The 26,047-nt window shown below is 41.6% G+C and overlaps 1 protein-coding gene across 1 annotated transcript in view; it reads left to right on the top strand.

Moving 5' to 3' along the window:
* LOC110526153 (protein kinase C-binding protein NELL1) overlaps positions 1-26,047 on the top strand; it is a 404,819-nt gene that overhangs the window by 326,249 nt on the left and 52,523 nt on the right. Inside the window, exon 14 of the mRNA XM_021606800.2 lies at positions 2,831-2,953. Within this exon, the coding sequence (XP_021462475.2) occupies positions 2,831-2,953 (123 nt within the window). The remainder of the gene's footprint in view (positions 1-2,830; positions 2,954-26,047) is intronic.

The following is a 26,047-nucleotide window of genomic DNA, read 5'->3' on the forward strand; positions in this document are numbered from 1 at the left end:
CTATAGCTTGAACAAGAAACAGCCCATCTTGTATATGTTAGTGTACTACCCTCCTAAACCTAATATTTCTTAGAGATCTAAACATTCCTGTGTGTTGCCCAAACAATGCACTAGTTGAAAATGTTGTTATCATGTTAGAATCCTTTAACTTTGTGCTACATGCCACAGGGCTTACACACAACAAAGGCCATACTTTTGATCTTGTGCTGTCCCATGGTCTGAATATTGAAACTTGGAAAAACTATTAATGTGTGTGTCTCTAACCATCTCAGTATTGTTTTTAGAACGCTTTCTCCTCCTCCTCCTAAAAATGTGCCAGTCCCAACTCGCTCTTGCATCATTAACTCCACAACTGCTTTTTTGTCCTCTACCACTGATCCTGTTCTCTGTCTTCACACAGATGATTTGGTGAAAAGTTTCAATGACATACTGTATGTCAGGCTACTTTAGACTCAGTGGCACCAGTTAAAATCAAGAATAAATTGTCTGGCATAGTCTCACTCTGGTTTAATGACCACACTCGTGCTTTATAAAGTGAATGTAATGAATGGTTGTGTGCAGGAAATAGGTCAAAACCAGTTCAGAGTCCAGTAGGTACCGAAGGGCAGGCAGGCGGGAATGGAGTCCAGAAAACAGGCAAGGGTCAAAACCGAGAGGACTAGCAAAGAGATGAGAAAAAGGAGTACGGGAAAAAACACACTGGTTGACTTAACAAACATGCAAGACGAACTGGCACAGAGAGCCAGGAAACACAGGGATAAATACACTGGGGAAAATAAGCGACATCCTGAGTGGGTGGAGACAATCACAAGGACAGGTGAAACAGATCAGGATGTGACAGTGCCATTTAGCTGATAGTAATGGAAGGCCAGCAAACTTTAAGTATTCTATGAGATAATAAAGGATTTGATGAGAAATTACAATGTTTCAGTAAACGATGCAAGACGAAACACTTCTCTACCCTAATCTCTGATAAATCCCTCATAATTGAGTGTATTGCTGGTGCCATCCCTAACAGTGACATGCTTGCATCCCCTGATCTCTGCAAAAAGTTTTTACGATTCTTTATAGAAAATATTAGATCCAAGATTGACAGAAGCCGGCCCCATACCAGCATTTCTGGTCAGGAGACACTTGCGGCAACTACTCTGAGACTGTCTACTGCATGATTCTCCAACTTGCGGATCACAGGCCGAATTTGGCCTGCGGATGATTTCATTTGGCCCCCCAAATATGTTTTTATTTTACATTTGTATTCTTGGACATAAAAGACTGTAGTCTACAAGTTATTTTTTATTGTGTTACGGCCCTAACGGGCCCTGCATCTCAACCAATAGCCAATATTGGCTAAAGATCTCAAGCATGGATACAGCAACTTCCAGAGATGGTCAGGTTCTTGGGCTTTACGGTGGCCACTCTGGTTTGGGTGTCCTTTGCAGAACCGTGTCGCTGTAACCAAGTGGTCACATTTCATTCTGGGTTTCTACTGCGGAAGAGCAGGTCAGTGGAGTTTTATGAATATCAAGGCAGAGGTGAATTTATTTTTTATTTTTTACTTTCTGACGTTGTCAAGACTCCAATGGGCCTATACAGTGCACACATGTAGCCTACAGTTCTTCCTCCTTCGCCAGAGATAAGACAGGAAAGAAAGCACCATTTACCTACCTCTAGGCTGCTGTAGCCTTCATATTTATTTGTTTTGTCATTCAATGGTTTTTCGTGCTCCTTAGCGCTCCCCCAGCACTACACACCTGATTTCTTGTGTTGTGCTGGGGGAGCGTGAGGGAGCACACACTGCACTGTCACTGCACTATTTCATCAATAAAAAATAAACAAAATCACAGAACCCCCACTCCCAAACTACTTCCCACAGCTATGGGAGTAGCTAGCCTCCATTACTATAATAATGATAGCGATAATCAATTGTAAAAAGTACAATAGACCTACTAATAACAACAGGCTACAGCCCACAACTTTATTATGAATATAATCAACAATAGCAATGGCCTAGAATACATATAAAACATAATTGCATAGAATTCTAAACATCATAAACTTGTATCTTGTATTTTTAAAGTAAATGTATTGAGCTTTCAAAAGTTTTCTTGTTGCTATCCCATAAACACATACTGTAGTTGAAAACCACACATTTGCAACATCTTCGGTGGTTAATCCACTTATGTTTCAAAGACCACAAGGCAAAGCAACATACAAGTTGAAACATTTTATTGAAGTACACACTGTACTTACTGGAGCCTAGTTCAGCAGATTGGAAGCATCAGTATGGATTGCTTCCCATTTGAAATAAATGAACCTCCACCGGAATGCATACAGTTTACCACCGTTGGTTTTTGCGCAGTGTAAGATCAACTGTGGCGAAGTTTGAATCGTTAACTGTATTCAAGATAACTTTTGGCTGTGTTTGTGTTACACAACCTGTCATGGATTCCCAGAAGTAGGCTAGTAAATGAGATTATGTTTTTTTGCAGTGATGAGCATGAACATGGTGTTTGATCATACACTGCCTGTGGTGCAAACCCACTCCCTATTCCCTGAGGCTAAATGCTCCGACCAGCCCCTCAGTAAGCAGCTCAGATCTGGGAGGGAGATAGTTGACAGTACACTGTTGAATGAAAACAACTGACAATGACCCTACAGGAGGGATGCACTTGCGACATACAAACACAGAACAAAAATATTAAAAAACACAAACATGCATTCACGACACAAACACACTCTCACACTGCTGAGTAGTCTATACGCTTGCAGACAGACAGCCTGACAGTCAGACACTACCACACAGTCTGACCCTGCTGCATCTCTCCCTCAGAACATGATGAGTGTGCCAGTGGGCAGAGCTCCTGTGATGACAATGCCATCTGCACCAACACCATCAGAGGCCACCTGTGCTCCTGTAAGCCTGGCTATGTGGGGAACGGCTCCATCTGCACAGGTAAGGCCTCACCCTCCACGCCTCTCTACCCCATCTCTCTACCCTCCTGAGCTCCATCGAGACCCCTACCCCATACTCTGGACATCCACAACCCTTTTAACTCTTCTCTCCTCATCTGCAGAGGAAAGGTCTCCCCTTCCTTGCCCTCTACACCAGGGGTGTCAAGCTCATTTTACCCAGCTAGCCAGATTCAGTCTTCAACCGAGGTCCGGAGGGCCACACTTAAACTGTATTATATATCCTGACCATCAAAATGTGCAACAGATTTTCCTCTATCCATTGCTTTTGGAATTTCAATGCACCCCGATTGTCTAGCTTTTGTTTTATATACATACAGTTGAAGTCGGATGATTACATACACCTTAGCCAAATACATTTAAACTCAGTTTTAAAAAATTCCCTGTCTTAGGTCAGTTAGGATCACCACTTTATTTTAAGAATGTGAAATGTGAGAATAATAGTAGAGAATGATTTATTTCAGCTTTTATTTCTTTCATCACATTCCCAGTGGGTTAGAAGTTTACATACACCCAATTAGGATTTGGTAGCATTGCTTTTAAATTGTTTAACTTGGGTCAAACGTTTTGGGTAGCCTTACTCAAGCTTCCCACAATACATTGGGTGAATTTTGGCCCATTCCTCCTGACAGAGCTGGTGTAATTGAGTCAGGCTTGTAGGCCTCCTTGCTCGCACACACTTTTTCAGTTTTGCACACAAATGTTCTATAGGATTGAGGTCAGGGTATTGTGATGGCCACTCCAATACCTTGACTTTGTTGTCCTGAAGCAATTTTGCCACAACTTTGGAAGTATGATTGGGGTCATTGTCCATTTGGAAGACCTATTTGCGACCATGCTTTAACTTCCTGACTGATGTCTTCAGATGTTGTTTCAATATCCACATAATTTTCCTACCTCATGATGCCATCTATTTTGTGAAGTGCACCAGTCCCTCCAGCAGCAAAGTACCCCCAGAACATGATGCTGCCACTCCCGTGCTTCATGGTTGTTATGGTGTTTTTCAGCTTGCAAGCATCCCCCTTTTTCCTCCAAACATAAAGATGGTCATTATGGCCAAACAGTTCTATTTTTGTTTCATCAGACCAGAGGATTTTCTCCAAAAAGTACGATCTTTGTCCCCATGTGCAGTTGAAAATTGTAGTCTGGCTTTTGGAGCTGTTTCTTGGCCCAAGCAAGTCTTTTCTTCTTATTGGTGTCCTTTAGTAGTCGTTTCTTTGCAGCAATTCGACCAGGCCTGATTCACACAGTCTCCTCTGAACAGTTGATGTTGAGATGTTTCAGTTATTTGAACTCTGAATCATTTATTTGGGCTGCAATTTCTGAGGCTGGTAACTCTAATGAACTTATCCTCTACAGCAGAGGTAACTCTGGGTCTTCCATTCCTGTGGCGGTCCTCACGAGAGCCAGTTTCATCATAGGGCTTGATGGTTTTTGCGATTGCACTTGAAGGAACTTTCAAAGTTCTTGAAATGGTCCATATTGACTGACCTTCATGTGTTAAAGTAATGATGGACTGTCGTTTCTCTTTGTTTATTAGAGCTGTTCTGAAGAATATGTAGGATAGACTAAGGGCAGCAGCCTCTAAGGTGCAGGATTGAGTAACCGGGTGGTAAGCGACTAGTGACTGTGACTAAGTTTAGGATAGTGTACTGGGAGGAGGCCGGCTAGTGATGGCTATTTAACAGTCTAATGGACTTGAGATAGAAGCTGTTTTTCAGTCTCTCGGTCCCAGCTTTGCACCTGTACCTACCTCTCCTTCTGGATGATAGTGGGGTGTACAAGCCTTGGTTTGGGTGGCTTCCTATGACACCGGCAGGCAGTGTGCCCCCGGTGATGCGCCAGGTCCGTGCCTTTCCAAATCATGTCCAATCAATTGAATTTACCAATCAAGTTGTAGAAACATCTCAAACATTTCAAGTCTCATAGCAAAGGTTCTGAATTGTTTTTTTTACACTTGCAAAATGTAAAAAAAAAAAAATGTTTTTGCTTCGTCATTATGGGGTATTGTGTGTAGATTGATAAGAAAATAAGATTTAATCAATTTTAGGCTAAGGCGTAACAAAATGTCCAAATTCCCTGTATGTTTCTTTTTATAAAGTGACGACCATGAGTCTCAAGCAAGGAAAACACCTCTCCTCTTCTCAAAAATGTTCCCTTTTTCTTAACTCCCCTCACTCTATTAATCTTGTTCTGTTTCCCAGGAAATGAAACACAGTCGTCTCTTCTCTTCCTCTACTGCTCTAGTACTGTCTTGCTGTCTGTCCCCCGTGTCGACCAAATTAGTGTGTAATTCAAGTGCAGAATAGAGGGAATTCTCTTTATTTGGGAGTGAGACAGGTGTGTGTGTGTTTGTGCGCGTGTGTGTGTGTTTGTGCGCGCGTGTGTGTGTGACGACACCTGTCGTCTCACCACCACCTCCCCGTGTCCCTCTGTAATAGAGAGGCATTAGGATGGGAAGCAGGTGGAAGGCAGGTCTAGGGAGAGATCAATGCAATTTGCAAAGTGCCTTCCAGACAATTTCTATGCTGGATTGTCTCCAACACAGGCACACAGCAGCCACTGAAAAGAAAGGGGAAAAAAGTGCCATTGAACAACTTTACTGCCACCTCCACATTTTTCCCTCTGGAAGTCATGAGTAATATGCAAATGATCCAACTGTTTGTTGCTCAGAGAAAAATGCAGAAAACAATTACTTGAATATGAAATGCACATCCTACCAGCTCAGAGAAAGAGCGTTCCAACCACACACTCTGATCATATCTATGTTTGTATTTACGATAAATCACATCAAATATGCTTCAAATGGCCCCGTATTGTATTCAATGAGATTAAAGCTATTGCTACATCTCAATTAATTCCCCAGCCAATTAGTATTCCATGGAGAGAGCGTTTTAGGAATTATTCCCCATTTTCACAGTCCGCTTCAGGAATTCATTAATGATTGTTGGCCAATCGACCAGGAGCGTCTCTCCTCAGTCTAATCATACATCATCACTGTGCTCTTAGAAATAAAGAAATTAGCCATAGATCTGAGCTAGGTCCGGAGTCTGTCCCTGCTGATATTGTCTGTCATTGTGTAGCCAATGTGAAATGGTTGTTGGAGTGTTAGTAGCGTTCATTCTGAGACATATCCTGCTCTGAGACCTAGAAGTAGTTGTTTCCCTTGTTCTGCAAGACCCACAGCTTTTGTGGCGTTACTGGTAACATTTCTTCATGGTGACATGTCAATGTGTTCAGAGGTAATCTGGTAGGAATGTAGCTAGCATAATGTCCCTGCTAATATAGAAGAGGTAACCATGTAATTAGGGAAAGGGTGTACCTAGTCAGTTGCACAACTGAATGCATTCAACTGAGATGTGTATTCCACATATAATGTCATTGGCACCCAGGGAGCAGTTGTTGGGGGTTAACTGCTTGCTCAAGGGCAGAACGGCAGATTTATTCCCATTTTTCCAGCTCTGGGATTCAAACCAGCAACCTTTTGGTTACTGGCCTGATGCTCTTACATGCTAGGCTACCTGCCGCCCTGTTACTGCTAATTCAAAAGAGTTATACTGGTAGTAATGTAGCTAACATAGCATCTTTGCTAACGCTAACAAAGAGGTAAGCTGGTAAGTACTGTAGCTAGCTAAGCCTCGTGCTGTGACGCCACCTTCCCTGTGTCTAACGATAGAGGTGTATGAATAGAGGAGGTAAGGTGGTTAACTAAAGAGAGAATATTGGAGGACAATGGAAGACTATTTCAGAAGGCAGAGGCTGCGCAACTGGATCAAACCGCCCCATCCTGTCCCTGTCCCCCCCTCCCCTTTTTCTCAAACCGTATAACATTCTGGGCATGTACCAACTTAACCCACTACATGCCAACCAGTTCATGGGAATATGCATTTAGATCTTTTTGAATTATGTACAGTGTTTTTTCGTGGGCAAATGTTTGAGTAGATAATGTTAACAAACTGTAGCCTACCTGTGTGTCGTTTCAAACAAACCACATATTTTGCCTAGTGGTGCGCACTGTTGAGAAGCTATTTCTATGAAGACAACGATCTTGAACAGCAATGAATGTCATATAGGAGATGTGGGCATATTATGGAAGCCAGAGGTGCCATTATCTATCCATGATTCCATTACATTTTCTATTGTGCAATATTACATTTTACATTCACCTATAATGTGCATGAATACTGTATCTCATTCAATTAACATTTTTGCACTATATGACATCATTGGTCCCTCCTTTTCATCTATAATGTCTAGGATCAGACCAGGATAGCGCTGTACAGATGGATATTTATGTGGTCCATGAACTGAGTGGGTAAAAAGCACTCAGCTCCATCTCATTCTTATACTTATCTGCAGCTCTTACAGCTGCAGCCTTTTCTTCAGCTAATCTCAGTGACTATTGTTGAATACAGTATACTCTTCTTTCTGTTTAACTCTTCTTTCCTGTTGCTTTGGTTCACAAGATAAGGCAGAGACCAGGTCCACGATATCGATTTACATTCATATTTCACCATAAGTACACTAGGCTGCCGCTTCCCATATCTTGTCAACCCATTCTGTCGTGTCATTAGAAAACCACCACTCTCGGGTAAAGACTTGATTTGTTCACGGCTGAGTACCGTAGGGATTACCCTCGGAGGCCAACCTATTAGATTTCCCCAGAAAGCACAGAGCTGCCTGCCTGTCTGCCGGTGAGGTGTAATGTAGGTCCACTGTAGAGTGGGCTGGGCTTATTTCCTCCTTCTGCAGGCTCTTCTTGGACCTTTGCCGCTAAGATCTCAGGGGAGCTAAGCGGGCAGTCTCTTTCTCTCTAAATAAGGCAGATGTGCTCTACAGAATAAATCTGTTTGCCTTCATTGGCCCAGTTCTTCTCCCAGACACTGCATGGTGATTACATTGCACCTCAGATCCGTATTACTGGAGAGTAATTATGAATTGTATTGTTGGTTTCCCTAGTGACTCTACCAGCACAATTGATTTTTTCAGCCAGCAGATATGATGTGATTGACAGAATAGGGAGACTGTGGAGACTACAGCAAGTGTATGACCTAAACCAATGCAATGCCATAAGAAAAAGATAAAAGACAGTTATGCAGAGGATGTTTAAATATGCATGCACACACACAAACATGCAAGTACACACAGAAATTGCCCCTCCCACTCATACCCACTGTCACAGAGATGATTGCTGGTTCATATGAAGCTTACATGGAAATTAGAAGCTTGAACTTGTCCCATGTGGCTCAGTTGATGGAGCATGGCATTGGCAATGTGAGGGTTGTGGGTTTGATTCCCATGGTGAAAAAGTAAAATAAATGTATGCACTCATTAATGTATGTCTCTGGAAAACAGTGTTTTCTCAAATGTAATGTAAATGTTGAACTCCTCTGTCTATCACCCTTTCTTTCCCTCTTCTTCCTTCTCTCCATTGTCATGTTATCCTCAGAGGAGCAGCGAGTGTACCATTGTGTGAAGCCCCAGCACACAACAATAGGCCAACCACTGAAGTTCAATCCGACCCCAGCTAAAGATTATAGATCAGTATTGTCACCCGCTTCCTGCTTAATGAACAGAGGCGCATTGTAAAATCCTTTTGTCGGCTGCAAAATGAGCTCCCTAATCTTGTTAATGGTATTTTTTCTCTTTCTCTAGGACCGGTTTGTTGTACACAAAAGAGGTTTTTAGCGGGGCCTAAACACTGGCTTAGAGAACAATGGGAGATGCCTGCTCTTTTCTCATCTTTCTGAGCTAATAATGTGCGGCTGTGTTAGAATAGTCCAACCGCGTGCCGTAGTGGTTTGTTACTGAGGGTAATGATTTTCGCTGCATTGAGGGTAATGATTTTCGCTGCATTGAGGGTAATGATTTTCGCATTGGGGGAAATGGAGCGAGGAGGAGGAGGAGGAGGAGGAGGAGGAGGAGGAGAAGGGAGGGAGGAGGGGTGTCGGAATTGGAGATGATGCTGTTCTTGTTTCCCTGCAATATTTATTTTTACAAATTTGGCAGGACGGTAGGAAAACACTAAGTTGTGCTGTTCAGATCCGCGCTGGAGGCCATGGTGGTATTTTCATAACATTTAAAGGTCGTAGGAGGAAAAAGCATGTATGATTAATTGGAAAATGTAAAAAAAATAATACAATTGTTTATGCATGTGGTACTAATTATCAAAGCAATTATTTTTTGCCTTGTCCTGCTATTGGATTTAGCTGCGGTAGAGTAAAAAAGAAAGTGTCTTCAGTCATCATCTCAGAGCCTATTCCTCACAGAACGGCAGTTGGGGCCCAAATGTCACCGTGTTCCCTATATAGTGCATCACTTTGGACCAGGGCCCATCGGGCTTTGGTCAACAATAGTGCACTATATAGGAAATACGGTGATATTTGGGACCCAGTCAGCATTAGAGGGGAGCTTCTTGTGTGTGCGTGTGCTTGTGTGTGCGTGCACCTTGAGGTTAAGCCCTCCCAGGCCCACCCATGGCTTTGCCCCTGCCCAGTCATGTTAAATCCATCGATTAGGGTTTAATTAAATTATTTCAATTGATTGATTTCCTTAAATGACTGTAACTCAGTAAAATCTTAAATTGTTGCATGCTGCGTTTATATTTTTGTTCAGTATAAAACAATTCCATAGCACACCCCCTTAATAAACACCCAATATATAGAGTCCTGTGTAAACCTCAAGATCCAGACACACACACACACGTACAGAGTACACACACGTGCAAGCAAGCACACAAACACACAAGAAGCTCCCCTCTGATGCTGATTGGGTCCCAAATGTCACAGCCAATCAGAATTAGATCTCCCCACAATAGGGCTTTATTACAGACAGCAATACTCCTCAGTTTCATCAGCTGTCCTGGTGGCTGGTCTCAGATTATTTTTTTATTTTGATTTATTTCACCTTTATTTAACCAGGTAGGCTAGTTGAGAACAAGTTCTCATTTGCAACTGCAACCTGGCCAAGATAAAGCATAGCAGTGTGAACAGACAACAACACAGTTACACATAGAGTAAACAATAAACAAGTCACTAACATAGTAGGGAAAAAATAATCTATATACATTGTGTGCAAAAGGCATGAGAAGGTAGGCAATAAATAGGCCATAGGAGTAAATAATTACAATTTAGCAGATTAACACTGGAGTGAAAAATTATCAGATGAACATGTGCAGTTAGAGATACTGGTGTGCAAAAGAGCAGAAAAGTAAATAAAATAAAAACAGTATGGGGATGAGGTAGGTAAATTGGGTGGGCTATATACCGATGGACTATGTACAGCTGCAGCGATCGGTTAGCTGTTCAGATAGCAGATGTTTAAAGTTGGTGTGGGAGATAAAAGTCTCCAACTTCAGAGATTTTTGCAATTCGTTCCAGTCGCAGGCAGCAGAGAACTGGAAGGGAAGGCGGCCAAATGAGGTTTTGGCTTTAGGGATTATCAGTGAGATACATCTGCTGGAGCGTGTGCTACGGGTGGGTGTTGCCATCGTGACCAGTGAAATTAGATAAGGCGGAGCTTTACCTAGCATAGACTTGTAGATGACCTGGAGCCAGTGGGTCTGGCGACGAACATGTAGTGAGGGCCAGCTGACTAGAGCATACAGGTCGCAGTGGTGGGTGGTATAAGGTACTTTAGTAACAAAACGGATGGTACTGTGATAAACTGCGTCCAGTAGAGTATTGGAAGCTATGTTGTAGATGACATCGCCGAAGTCGAGGATCGGTAGGACAGTCAGTTTTACTAGGGTAATTTTTGCGTCGTGAGTGAAGGAGGCTTTGTTGCGAAATAGAAAGCCGACTCTAGATTTGATTTTGGATTGGAGATGTTTGATATGAGTCTGGAAGGAGAGTTTGCAGTCTAGCCAGACACCTAGGTACTTATAGATGTCCACATATTCTAGGTAGGAATCATCCAGGGTGGTGATGCTAGTCGGGCGTAGGCAGCGAACGGTTGAAAAGCATGCACTCCACGGAAGAAGTGTTGTATGGCATTGAAGCTCGTTTCGAGGTTAGATAGCACAGTGTCCAAGGAAGGGCCTGAAGGGATCCCGCAGGTGAAGAAGCCTGATGTGGAGGTCCTGGGCAGGTGTGGTTACACGCGGTCTGCGGTTGTGAGGCCGGTTGGACGGACTGCCAAATTATCTAAAATTACATTGGAGGTGGCTTATGGTAGGTAAATTCCTATTAAATGATCTGGCAACAGCTCTGGTGGACAATCCTGCAGTCAGCATGTCAATTGCACACTCTCAAAACTTGAGACATCTTTGGCATTGTGTTGTATGACAAAACTTCACATTTTAGTGTGGCCTTTTATTGTCCCCAGCACAAGGTGCACCTGTGTAATTATCATGCTGTTTAATCAGCTTCTTGGTATGCCACACCTGTCAGGTGGATTGATTATCTTGGCAAAGGACAAATTCTCACTAACATGGATGTGAACAAATGTGTGCAAACAATTTTAGAGGGATCTTGTATTTCAACTCATAAAACATGGGACCAACACTTTTTATTTGGGGTTTTATATTTTTGTTCAGTGTAAGATGGTCATACTATGGATCATTTAGCTATTTTAGTTCGAATTTTAGGACCCCTTTAAGTATAAACAAAAATATTTACAAAATAATTATTGTATGTTTTTGTTGCTTTAAATTCAGTGTGATTTAATCTGAGATGTCCTTATAAGTGTTTACAGAATGTTACTTCTGTATAAAACAGTTTAACAGTCTGTTAGGTCCTGGGTGTCGTGAGGGTGAAATCAGGCGCAGGAAAGCAGAGTTCAATAAAGTGCTTCTTTAATGCACACACGGAGAACTACGTTCCCCCCACTTACTTGTGCTCAAACCAAATGCCCCAGACACAGGGAAACGAAAACAGTCTAGCACTAAATACACAAACATGTACATCTAATGCAAACACCAGGGTTACAATAATCAATCCCGCACAAAGAACCAGGCGGGCCGGCTGACTAATAAAGCCTCACTAATTATAACCAACTCAAAACAGGTGTGCTCAATAAACACATAAGGAGGGGGAGAAAAGAATCAGTGGCAGCTAGTAGGCCGGCGACGACGACCGCCGAGCGCCACCCGAACGGGAAGGGGAGCCACCTTCGGTCGGAGTCGTGACACAGTCTCTACGATGTAATGCATAGCCTGTAGTTACCAAACACACCATGGGTAAAATCTATACATTTGATGTTACATCAAAACAGCCATTATAACCATTTTAATGGCATAGGAAAGAAGAAAAATGTCACAGTATTCTTCAAGAATAGATCAACATGGCATGAGTTCTTCAGTTTGATACATTGTCCAGTAAACATCTATCTTTCTGCCCCTGAGCAAGGCAGTTGACCTACTGCTCACCAGGTGCTGAAGATGTGGATGTCAATTAAAGCAGCCCCCTGTACCTCTCCGGGTTGGGTTAAATGTGGAAAACACATTTCAGTTGGACAACTGACTTGGTTTCCCCTTGTCCTTTCTTCTTTGTACCAGAACCGTATTTCTCTGTGGCAAACACCAATCACGATGATCTCGCTTCAGGGATGACATTTTGCTTAAGCTTAAAGTCTTGCAGTTGTTTTGTGACAATATTCACATCAAGCTTCGTTTACCAGTGTCATGCACTCCCTATTGGTCACCAAATGAGGTTTTTGGCCACACTTTTAACAAATAATTTGGTGAAATGCTTTTCCTATTGTTCACCCAAGCAAGAATGGAGGCAGGAATGGATCACGCCTCTATCGAATGTAACAGGGTAGATGTGTTTACTGATGATGTCTCATGTTAAAAAAAATTGAATTGAATCAAATCATATTTAATTTGTCACATGCACCGAATACAACAGGTGTGAACATTACTGTGAAATGCTTACTTACAAGACCTTAACCAACAATGCCGTTCAAGAAATAGAGTTACGAAAATATTTTCTATATAAACTAAAGTAAAAAATATATATAAAATGTAAAACAATAAAATAACATAACAATAACTAGGCTATATACAGGGGGGAGCAGTAACAAGTCAATGTGCACCCCCTCACAGTTTAGTTGAGGTCATTTGTAGGTTGGAATAATGTAGGTTGGGGTAAAGGGACTATGCATAGTTAATAAACAGAGAGTAGCAGCAGTGTAAAAACAAATTGTTTAGCAGTCTTATGGCTTCGGGCTAGAAACTGTTAAGGAGCCTTATGAACCTAGACTCCGGTACCACTTGCCGTGCGGTAGCAGAGAGAACAGTCTTTGACACATTTTTGGGCACACCTCCCAGTATATAGGTCCTGGATGTCAGGAAGCTTGACCCCAGGGCTGTATGCACTACCCTCTGTCGCACCTTACGCCACACCAGGTGGTGATTCAACCAGTCAGGATGCTCTCGATGGTACAGCTGTAAAACTTTTTGAGGATCTGGGGACCTATGCCAAATATTTGTACTTTCCTGAGGGGGAAAAGGTGTTGTCGTGCACTCTTCACGACTGTCTTGTTGTGTTTGGACCATTATAGCAAGATGGCACCGACAGATAGGGCAGCTCTGCTTCTAGCTCCTAAGCAACTTTGCAGTATTTATTTTTTGTTTGTTATTTCTTACATTATCAGAACAGGATTTTTTTTTTTTGTCTTATTACATACAGCCGGAAATAACTTTTGGATATCAGGGTGGCGATATTTCACCAGTGTTACGACCGGGAATACGACTTTCCTGAATTGGATCCTTTGTTCGTACCTCCCAGGGCAAATTAACTGATTCCAGAGGCTGATCCAAAACACTGCCGGCAGAGAAGAGGTATTCTAAGTGGACTTCTAGTCCAACTCAGGGGACGCAAACACCATCCACTGCTTCCGAGTATATTACTCGCTAATGTTCAGTCTCTGGATAAATAGGTAGATGAGCTCAGGGAGAGAATCTCCTTCCAGAGAGACATAAGGTATTGTAATATACTCTGTTTCATGGAAACATGGCTCTTTCGGGATATACTGTCTTTGTCCATACAGCCAGATGGGTTCTCAGTATATCGCACAGACATGAATAAAGAACTTTTCGGGAAGAAGAAAGGCGGAGGTGTATGTTTCATGATTTACCACTCATGTTTTGATTGTGATAACATACAGAAACTAAAGTCCTTTCGTTCACTCAACCTAGAATACCTCATAATCAAATGCAGACCATATTACCTCCCAAGAGAATACTATTATTTTATAGTCACAGCCGTGTATATTCCCCTCAAGTCGATACCACAACGGCCCTCAAAGAACTTCACTGGACTTTATGCAAACTGGAACCATGTATCCTGATGCCGCATTTATTGTAGCTGGGGATTTTAATTAAGCCAATTTGATAATGAAGCCAGTCTGCTTTCCCCACATGCTTCAAGATGTCCACCATTGTTCCTGTACCCAAGAAAGCAAAGGTAACTGAACTAAATGACTATCGCCCCGTAGCACTCACTTCTGTCATCATGAAGTGCTTTGAGAGGCTAGTTAAGGATCATATCACCTCTACCTTACCTGAAACCCTATACCCACTTCAATTTGCTTACCACCCCAATAGTTCCACAGACGATGCAATCACCATTGCACTGCACACTGCCCACTTCACCAATCCTCAACACAGGGGCCCCACAAGGGTGCGTGCTCAGACCCCTCCTATACTCCCTGATCGCCCATGACTGCGTGGCCACCCACGCCTCCAACTCAGTCATCAAGTTTGCAGATGTAGGCCGAACAGTAATAGGCCTGATTACCAACAATGACGAGACAGCCTACATGGAGGAAGTGAGGGCCCTGTGAGTGGTGCCAGGAAAATAACCTCTCACTCAACCTCAGGAGGCTGAAGAAATTTGACTTGGCACCTAAAACCCTCACAAACTTTTACAGGTGCACAATTGAGAGCATCCTGTCGGGCTGTATCACCGCCTGGTACGGCAATTTGCACCACCCGCAACCGCAGGGCTCTCCAGAGGGTGGTTTGGTGTGCCCAAAGCATCTCCACGGGCAAATTACAGTGGTTGATCAACTAAACGTTTTGTGATTATGCTGCGGGACATAGAGGTCATTTGTGGTTTAGTACGGTACCCTGCATCACTACTTCATTGCTCCAGACCAGTGCAAGGGGAGTTAGAGCACTGATTATGCTTTTGGGTCCCAATGCGCTACTCTGTCTCTAACTGGCAATGAATGGGCTACATAAACCTTTTTTTCTGAGGTCTTGGCTGTAAACAATTGTTGGAAAAATTACTTGTGTGCACAAAGTAGATGTCCTAACTGACGACAAGAAATTGGTGGAGTGGTTGAAAAACGAGTTTTAATGACTCCAACCTAAGTGTATGTAAACTTCTGACTTCAACTGTATGTACTTGGCCAAACTGGACTTTCACTCTGTATTGTGAATATGGTTGCCTATTATGTAGTAGGTCTTTAAGGCTGCAGGTATGGTTGCGATCGGAGGTGTGGCCAAACCAAAGGTGCCATCTTAATTTGTCTGCAAGCCCATTTTTGAGAGAGAGCTGGTTGCGAGGGGAGAAAGATGGCGGAAGTGGATAAACAGTTCGAATCAACCAGCGCAAAGTTGGTAAAGATGAATGTTCTGAATGGACAACAGTAGTATCGAAAACAGGAACAAAAAGGAAATTGTTTAAAACTGGAGTGAATGATACTTGTATGAATGATAATGAATCGCTTCTTGTTGGGATGCATTTGTTGAGTTTAGTTGCATATGTGGGGAGACTTTGGATTACAAACATTACTTTGGACTTCCATTCAAAGACTGATTGACTCAACCACATGTTGTCTAAGGTTTTCTTATGGTTACTGTTGGCTCCTGACAGGTCTATTCATGTCTTGCTGATTCATGTATTCTTCTTTTGTTGTTTATGTTGAACCCCATATAATTGTCCTATTAATACACCAAAGCATTCAATATGTCTCCTAATATTAATTTCATACAAGGTTTGTGGTTTATGCAAAAAAAAAATGGAGAAAAAGGTGACCACAAAAAAAATATAATTATCTGTGTTGTTGATAGGATAATTGGTGGTTTAGAATTGCTTATCCATGGCTGCTTCTACAACTCTTGTTGATATCCATTGTGAGAAGGAGGATTCTCCCCTTGAGCAGGAAGATTTCACAGCTAGTCCCTTTGTGACCAGACAAAGTCCAGTACGGGATCTAACAGCAAATTTTGATGCACTGTATGTGGGAGATTCTCAGGATGAAGAAGATAGTATTGATAAACCACCTCTTGGCCATGGCCTCAGGTCCAGGCCCGATGCAAACAATCCTCAATGGTTATGATGTATGCAATAGTTTGGCTTCACGCTTAAAGGCTGTGGAAAGAGCTATTCAGGCATTCCATTTTAATGCTGTAAGGAAAGATGTTCTTCTGTACTATATTGACAGTAAATGCCGATACTTGCAAAAATGCCTTTGATGGTGCTAAGACAGAATTCAGGCAGTCAATGGTTGAATGTTTGGCATGGAGAGACAGACAGTTGGATATATAACTCAAGGACCTTACTAGGAAAGTGAGCACCTCCATGCGTGATGAAGCTCCATCTGTCAGTTTCTCTGGTTCTGGGACAAGGAGAGATGCTGCGTCTGCAGCAAAAATAGATGCTAGGTTTTTACAGAGAAGAGACAATGGTGGTGTCAGGACGAGAAGGGAGCATACTGGGGCAACAGAGAATGCAGCTGGAGGCACACACCGGGAAGAGAGGGCCGTTGCTGTTTAGAGATAGTAACTATCAGTGAAGGTCCAGTTTCCCAGCTTTGGAGGATGGGAAGATAATGAAGATTCTTTTGACTTATCTGGAGAAATTTGAAGAATATATTCATCCTTTAACAGGTGAAGAGGGGTTGGCAACTATGAATACTGTTCTACAGGGCACAGCCAAAGACTGGTAGTAAATTGAAAGCTCAAAGTTTGTTACCTGGGGGAGGTTCAAACCTGCATTAATCTGGGCATTTTTCTCTGAAGACTATGAGGCAGAGGGAGAGAAGAGGCTTCAAGGCAGGATTCAAGGACAAAAAGAGAGCATCCGAGACTTCACTTTTCAGTACATAGCTCTGTGTATGCGCTGAACGCATGGTCACGCGTGAAGAATAAATATTCAATCTGATACTCTAAAATTGTAGCGCGAAATTGGCCAGCATTCTCAGAAGGACAGCCCACACAGTTGATGAGCTTGTGCGGATTGTGCGGGACCCTCATGGAAACTGGCTGGTCAGGCCAGTCCACCTACTGGATCCGGGTGAATGCTATCGCAGGCAAAGAGCAGTTCAAAACCCAAAGGCCCAGCAAGGACCAGGGAAAGTGCCCACCAGATGGAGGCAAAGGATTAAATCCAAAGTCCCATCTGAATGCAGTTTTGCTTGAACGCTCTAGTAACCAGGGAAGACGACCCCTGACCAAGATCGTAGTTCCTATGATGGCGTGGAGGGTAAAGTGCAAGTTTTTTTTTGTACACATGGTGTCCATTCCCTCTGTTGCAGAAATCCCTTCATAAAGAAACCCGAAGACTCTCTGACCGCATGCCAGAGCATGCGGTCAGAGAGTCTTCGGGTTTCTTTATGAAGGGATTTCTGCAACAGAAGGGAATGGACACCATGTGTACAAAAAGCAAGAATTTGTCTTGGCCAATGGACAAAACTGCTTTACACTTTCCATGAAGACTTATGGTTGGTGGACACCTTTTGTAATGCACAAGTCACACCTGGCCTTCTCCATTGTGCTGAGTCTGGACTTCCTGTGCAAGACTGGCACATTACTCAACTTCTGGAGAGGTATGTATGGAGTGCGAAATGGACGGCAGGAGTAGGTCGGATGGGACGAGCCCAGCTGTGAAGGATCATCAGTGGTAGGGCTATATCTTGCAACACCCCCTAGTGACCATCTGAGGGACAGCTGCATCAAGGCTCTTGTGGAAAATGCTGAATTGGACAAATCCACCAAGGAAGCCTTACATAATCTCCTGCACCAATGGCCAAAAGTCTGTCCAGAACAACTGGGACAAACACAGGAGGCAACCCACATGGTCCAAACCACAGATGAACAGCCAATAAGAAAACATTATTATTGAGTATCCCCAATGAATAGGGTTGTGATTGACAAGGTGAAAGTAATGCTCAACCAGAGATTTTCAAGCAGATTTAAGTAAAAATTGTAACTCTGCAACATCTTATCTTATTGGTAAGCAACACCAGGGTAAATTTGGCCTTGTATTTTAGGTTATTGCTGAAAAGTAAATTAATTACCCAGTGTCTGGTGGAAAGCAGACATCCATTTTCCTCTAGGATTTTGCCCGTGCTTAGTTCCATTGAATTTATTTTTTTATCCTGAAAAACTCTCCAGTCCTTAACAATCATAAGCATACACAGAACATGATGCAGCCACCACTATGCTTAAAAATATGGAGTGGTACTCGGTAATGTATTGGATTTGTCCCAAACATAACACTTTGTATTCAGGACAAAAAGTGAATTGCTTTGCCACATTTTTAACAGTATAATATTAGTGCCTTGTTGCAAACAGGATGCATGTTTTGGAATATTGGTATTCTGTACAGGCTTCAATTAGGTTAGTATTGTGGAGTAACTACAATGTTGTTGATCCATCCTCAGATTTCTCCTATCACAGCCATTCAACACTGTAATTGTTTTAAAGTCCCCCTTGGCCTCATGGTGAAATCACTGAGCGGTTTCCATCCTCTCTGGGCAACTGAGTTAGGAAGGATGCCTGTATCTTTGTAGTGACTGGGTGTATTGTTACGTCATCCAAAGTGTAATTAATAACTTTACCATGCTCAAATGGATATTCAATGTCTGCTTTTTTAATACCAATACGTGCCCTTCTTTGCGAGGCATTAGAAAACTTACCTGGTGTTTGTGGTTGAATCCGTGTTTGAAATTCACTGCTCGACCGAAGGACCTTACAATTATTTGTTTGTGTGGCGTAGAGAGATGAGGTAATAATTCAAAAACCAGGTTAAACATTATTATTGCACACAGAGTGAGTCCATGCAACTTACTTTGTGACTTGTTAAGCAAATGTTTACTCCTGAACTTATTTAGGCTTGCCATAACAAAGGGGTCGAATACTTACTGACTCAAGACATTTCAGCTTTTCATTTAATACATTTGTAAATATGTTCAAAAACATAACGTCAAAGTTTTATTATGGGGTATTGTGTGTAGGCCAGTGACAACAAATGGCAATGTAATCTATTTTTATGCAGGCTGTAACACAACAAAATGTTTTTAAAGAGCCAAGGGGTGTGAATGCTTTCTGACTCCCCTGAATGCCTCTGCCAATCCTACAGCTATTGTATGAAGTAATCATGTGCCAATGAACCTGAGTTATACTTTTGCGCCGAGGTTGTTCGCCCTAGAAGGAATTCCACTGTGTGCAGCTCACCTTGCATTGCCATGTCTAATTCTGCTAAGCCTCCCAGTAAATGCAACAAAAACAATTAAGAATCCCAGAAAAGTGCAAAACAATAGGCCACATTATCATATGTAGCCTTATAAACAAGGTTCATGAAAGTGATAACTTGCTAGTAAGAAATAACATTCATATACTGAATATCTCTGAAACTCACTAAGGTAATACCTTTGATACAGTAGTAGCAATACATGGTTTCAATATCTTCAGAAGAGACAAAATCAAATAAAATAAAATTGTATTTGTCACATACACATGGTTAGCAGATGTTAATGCGAGTGTAGCGAAATGCTTGTGCTTCTAGTTCCGACAATGCAGTAATAACCAACAAGTAATCTAGCTAACAATTCCAAAACTACTACCTTATAGACACAAGTGTAAGGGGATAAAGAATATGTACATAAAGATATATGAATGAGCGATGGTACAGAGCGGCATAGGCAAGATACAGTAGATGGTATTGAGTGCAGTATATACATATGAGATGAGTATGTAAACAAAGTGGCATAGTTAAAGTGGCTAGTGATACATGTATTACATAAAGATGCAGTAGATGATATAGAGTACAGTATATACATATACATATGAGATGAATAATGTAGGGTATGTAAACATTATATTAGGTAGCATTGTTTAAAGTGGCTAGTGATATATTTTACATCATTTCCCATCAATTCCCGTTATTAAAGTGGCTGGAGTTGAGTCAGTGTGTTGGCAGCAGCCACTCAATGTTAGTGGTGGCTGTTTAACAGTCTGATGGCCTTGAGATAGAAGCTGCTTTTCAGTCTCTCGGTCCCAGCTTTGATGCACCTGTACTGACCTCGCCTTCTGGATGATAGTGGGGTGAACAGGCAGTGGCTCGGGTGGTTGTTGTCCTTGATGATCTTTATGGCCTTCCTGTGACATCGGGTGGTGTAGGTGTCCTGGAGGGCAGGTAGTTTGCCCCCGGCGTTGTGCAGACCTCACTACCTTCTGGAGAGCCTTACGGTTGTGGGCGGAGCAGTTACCGTACCAGGCGGTGATACAGCCCGACAGGATGCTCTCGATTGTGCATCTGTAGAAGTTTGTGAGTGCTTTTGGTGACAAGCCGAATTTCTTCAGCCTCCTGAGGTTGAAGAGGCGCTGCTGCGCCTTCTTCACGATGCTGTCTGTGTGGGTGGACCAATTCAGTTTGTCTGTGATGTGTACGCCGATGAACTTAAAACTTACTACCCTCTCCACTACTGTGGAGAGGAATGCCAATGGTGGAGGTGTTGCGGAGTCATATTCCTGTAAAGCTTAGAGAGGACCTCATGTCAAATACTGTTGAAGTAAAATGGCTACAGGTTCACCTCCCTCCCCTAAATCCCATTTTTGTGGGAAGCTGCTATAGACCACCAAGTGCTAACAGTCAGTAATTGGATAATATTTGTGAAATGCTTGGTAATCTATGTGATATCAACAGCGGTACACTACCATTCAAAAGTTTGGGGTCACTTTGACATTTCCTTGTTTTTGAAAGAAAATCACCTTTTTTGTCCATTAAATAACATCAAATGATCAGAAATGTAGTATAGACATTGTTAATGCTGTAAATGACTATTGTAGCTGGAAACAACATTTTTTTTTTATGGATTATCGACATAGGCGTACAGAAGCCCATTATCAGCAACCATCACTCCTGTGTTCCAATGACATGTTGTGTTAGCTAATCCAAGTTTATAATTTTAAAAGGCTAATTGATAATTAGAAAACCCTTTTGAAATTCAACCCTGATCTGTACTTCTCCACAACTTTGTCCCTGACCTGTTTGGAGAGCTCCTTGGTCATCATGGTGCCCCTTGCTTAGTGGTTTTGCACACTCTGGGGCCTTTCAGAACAGGTGTATACATACTGAGATCATGTGACACTTAGATTTCACACAGGTGGACTTTATTTAACTAATTATGTGACTTCTGAAGGTAACTGGTTGCACCAGATCTTATTTAGTGGATTCATAGCAAAAGGGTGAATACATATGCACACACCACTTTTCAGTTTTTAAAAAAGTCATTTTTTTCATTTCACTTCACCAATTTGGACTATTTTGTGTATGTCCATTACATGAAATTCAAATTCAAATCCATTTAAATGACAGGTTGTAATGCAACAAAATAGGTAAAACACCAAGGGGGATGAATACTTTTGCAAGGCACTGTACAATTCTATTTCACAGTAAATTAACAACACATTTTCAGCACACTTACAGGGAAAAGCATTCAACATGTACGGCACTTACACACTTACACTTCAGTGCAGCTTTTGACATTATCGATCATAATCTGCTGCTCGAAAAACATCTGTTATGGCTTTACATCCCTTGTTATATTGTGGATTGAGAGTTACTTGTCTAACAGAACACAGAGGGTGTTCTTTAACGGAAGCCTCTCCAACATAATCCAGGTGGAGTTAGGCAATCCACAGGGCAGCTGTCTAGACCTCTTACTTCTTCAAATCTTTACTAAGGACCTGCGTCATAATGGTTCTGAGTAAATCCTGTGTGTCTATGTATGTCTCAACATCTATGTATGTCTATGTATGTCCTATGTACATCTATGTATGTCTATGTATGTCCTGTGTGTCTATGATGACTCAAAACTATACATTTCAGCTACAATAGCAAGTGAAATCACTGCAACACAACAAAGAGCTGCACTCCATTTCAGAATGGGTTGCAAGAAATACGTTTCTCCTATCGTTCACTAAACCCTAAACCTCAACTATTTATTGTAATGAGTAATGTGGAAATTGAGCAAGTTCAAAAGACATGGTCAAAAGACATGGTCATGGTCAAAACATATTGATACAACAGTAGCTAAAATGGAAGGAGAGATCTGTCTATAATAAAGCACTGCTCTGCCTTCTTAACAATGCTATCAACAAGGCAGGTCCTACAGGCCCTAGTTTTTTCACACCCGGACTACTGTCCAATCGTGTGGTCAGGTGCCCCATAGAATGATATAGGAACATTTCAATTAGCTCAGAACAGTGCATCATGTCTGGCCATTAAATGTACGCAGAGAGCTAACATTAACAATATGCATGTCAATCTCTCCTGGCTCAAAGTAGAGGAGAGATTGACTTCATCACTACTTGTAGTTGTGAGAAGTATTGACGGTGAATGCACTGAGCTGTCTTACTAAACTACTAGCACACAGCTCAGACACCCATGCATATCCCTCAGACATGCCACCAGAGGTCTCTTCACATTCCCCAAGTCCAGAGCAGACTATGGGAGGTACACAGTATTAGATAGCGCCATGACTACATGGAACTTTGTTCCACATCAACTAACTAATGCAAGCAGTAAAATATGAAAAAAAATGAAAACGATACACCTCATGGAACAGCGTGAACTTAAGAGATACACAGCCACAGACACGTATACATGATAACGTATGCACTATACACTCATGTACACTCGGATTTTGTATTGTAGATTTGCCTGAGGGCACACACTTAATGTGTTGTGAAATGTATTTTAATGTTTTTTTAATTGTATGTAACTGCCTTAGTTTTGCTGGACCCTGGAATAGTAGCCGCTGCCTTTGTAGCAGCTAATGGGGATCCATAATAAATACAAATACCACATGCATTTAAGGTAAAATAACAACCCAATGTTTATTACCCAAGACTAGTTAGCAGCAGCCAGCTCGCTAAATGTCCATAAATGTTTCATGTGTTTTTGACCCCAAATTAATTCAGTTGGTTCACAGCTGATTTTTGTATTTTAACTTATCAAACACTGTAAAAAAAGGGGGGGGGGGGGGTGTGTTGATTTAACGTACAATTGTCAGACAACCAGCTGCAGTAGGATGGTGAGTTTGCTCAACAAAGCGTTGAGCAACAAAACATTCACTCACCAACAAAACGTTTTTGTGTGAAAATGTTGTTCAGAAAACCTCCAATCCTATTGTAACTGGTTGTACCACAGTGGTATGTTAAATCAACATGTTCATTTTTTTTAGTGTGAGTGCATCTGGTGGGGATAGACAACTTCAATATGCATGCGATGACGCTTGCGGACGAACGAGCACGGCCAGTGTAGACAAGGTGTTGGTCTCTGACTGCTGAGTCCCTCAAGTGTTTTTGTCTGAATCATAGAGTATGGCCATAACGGTTTAAGCTAAAATGCATAAATTACATCACATTACTCCATAGCAGCCAAGTTTGCCCCTCTATAGCCAAGACTGGCAAAATTGTAAATCAAGATTGCTAACTGAACCACTACAATAATACATCATGGGCAAGTCCAGTACAGCTGGGCTCGGCTTGTCTTGTGAGAAATGGTTAGTTGGGATATTAGCAACACACTGGAAGGCATCTCAGGAAGTATAATGAACTTAGACATCACTAGACCAATCATCATGGAGTGTATTTCCGATTCGCTGTGGAAATAGAATAAATGTATAGGTGAAAAGGAAATTCATATTTTCACTTATGCCAAGTTTGCATATGTTATTTTCAGAGGACAATAAAATACCAACTGGAAAGTTATGTAATTATGAAATCCTCTTTATTTACGCTTTACTTTAAAATGTTATCTATATTAAATCTTAACTTTGCTTTATTATCTTCTCTTTATGTTGTTTTCCCTCCTGAAAGAAACAGATGTAGATTTTGTACCACTGCAGATGCGTAGTAAATTTGGGCCTTAATTTTGTCTCACTAATTGTTTTAATGGCCTTAGATGAGCAATCGTTATCTGCAAACGTAGAATCTCACGGATGTAGAACGAATAAATGCCTTTGACATCGGCATTTGCCTTCCTAATTAAGCTATACGTGTTTTTCATCAAATGAATGCATAAACTATTTGATTAAGTCAGAATTTGATTAGATATGAAGTGGCAATTAATGTCTTTGAATACCGTTTTCCCACGACGCAATCATATCCTATTCACAGAAAAGTAATTATATTATATAGAGAATGAAACTTTGTTTTTCTCGTCTCATCTGAACCATGTATAAAGTGCTAGTCAAAAGAAATGCACTATATAGGGAATAGGTTGCCATTTGGGACGAAGACACGATCTGGCTCTCTGGAATCTATTAGATACCTTTCGCATACTTTTCAAAAGGTATGCTTTAAAAGGTACACTTTTGTACCTGTGGACTATGTGATACACTATTGGCTATTTTACGGTACCAACTGCAAGGGTACAACTCTGTATCTACAGTACAATGGAAAGAAGAGGTAACTCTGGGTCTTCCTTTCCTGTGGCAGTCCTCATGAGAGCCAGTTTCAACATCGTGCTCGATGGTTTTTGCGACTGCACTTGAAGAAACTTTCAAAGTTCTTGACATTTTGTGGATTCATGCCTTAAAGTAATGATGGGCTGTAATTTCTCTTAGACTTGGTCTTTTACCAAATGGGGCGGCAGGGTAGCCTAGTGGTTAGAGCGTTGGACTAGTAACCGGAAGGTTGCGAGTTCAAACCCCCGAGCTGACAAGGTACAAATCTGTCGTTCTGCCCCTGAACAGGCAGTTAACCCACTGTTCCCAGGCCGCCATTGAAAATAAGAATTTGTTCTTAACTGACTTGCCTGGTTAAATAAAGGTAAAATAAAAATAAATAAAATAAAAAAATAGGACTATCTTCTGTGTATCACCCCTACGTTGTCACAACACAACTGATTGGCTCAAACACATTAAGAAGGAAAGGAATTCCACAAATGAACTTTTAACAAGAAACACCTGTTAATTGAAATGCATTCCTGGTGACTACCTCATGAAGATGGTTAAGATAATTACAAGAGTGTGCAAAGCTGTCATCAAGGCAAATGGTGGCTACATTGAAGAATCTCAAATACAAAATATATTTCGATTTGTTTAATACTTTTTTGGTCACCAAAGCCATAAAAACTAAAAGCATTTTTCTGCAGGTAAGTGGAGGACCACAGGACATTCAGAACCAGCCAGTCCAGAGAGTGGGTCTGAAAATTGCTGGATCTCCAATTGATACATGAGCTGAAATAGTGGCGGAATCTCTGAAGAGCCACCCAAAAAATGTCTGGTATGCAACTAGTAAAAAAAAGCTCTGAATTATATAGACCATGAAGGAACGCCTATGGTGAGAATATATATTTTTTAATCTCTTCTTAATTGTGACCGATCATCTCGATTCGGTCTTATGTAGCAAAATGTTTTATTATGTTTTTTTTTACATTGGATGAAAGTAGAGAGTCAGAAAATTGAATATCAAAAACTACAGTTGAGGAACAATGGGAATGTAATTCTGCTTTGAAAGTTGATAGACTTGTAACCTCACTTTTGTGAAAATTGCCATTTAATTTTTTTGTAAACCTACTCGAGAGCTGTTCCACCCATCTCTTACAGGATTCACATGTGAGGCCATGTAATTAACAACGAATAATTCAAGACTAAAGGCTGGTTTATACTACGGGTGTATTTGTGAATTCAATCTGGAGTTCCAGAGTACGCTCTGGGCGTTCGTAAATTCATAGCATTGTCAGATTGTCCGTTAGTAAATTCAGAGTGTTTTGCTCTCGGAACGTTCAGAGCGCACACTGGACCCTCTAGGGTTTATCCGTGTGTTCTGACCTAACAACAGCAGTCAAGCACCCAAGTTAACTGGCTAACGTTGGCTAGCTTGCTAGCTACT

This window comes from Oncorhynchus mykiss, chromosome 6 (genome assembly GCF_013265735.2).
Source record: "Oncorhynchus mykiss isolate Arlee chromosome 6, USDA_OmykA_1.1, whole genome shotgun sequence".
In the NCBI taxonomy this organism is placed as follows: Eukaryota; Metazoa; Chordata; class Actinopteri; order Salmoniformes; family Salmonidae; genus Oncorhynchus; species Oncorhynchus mykiss.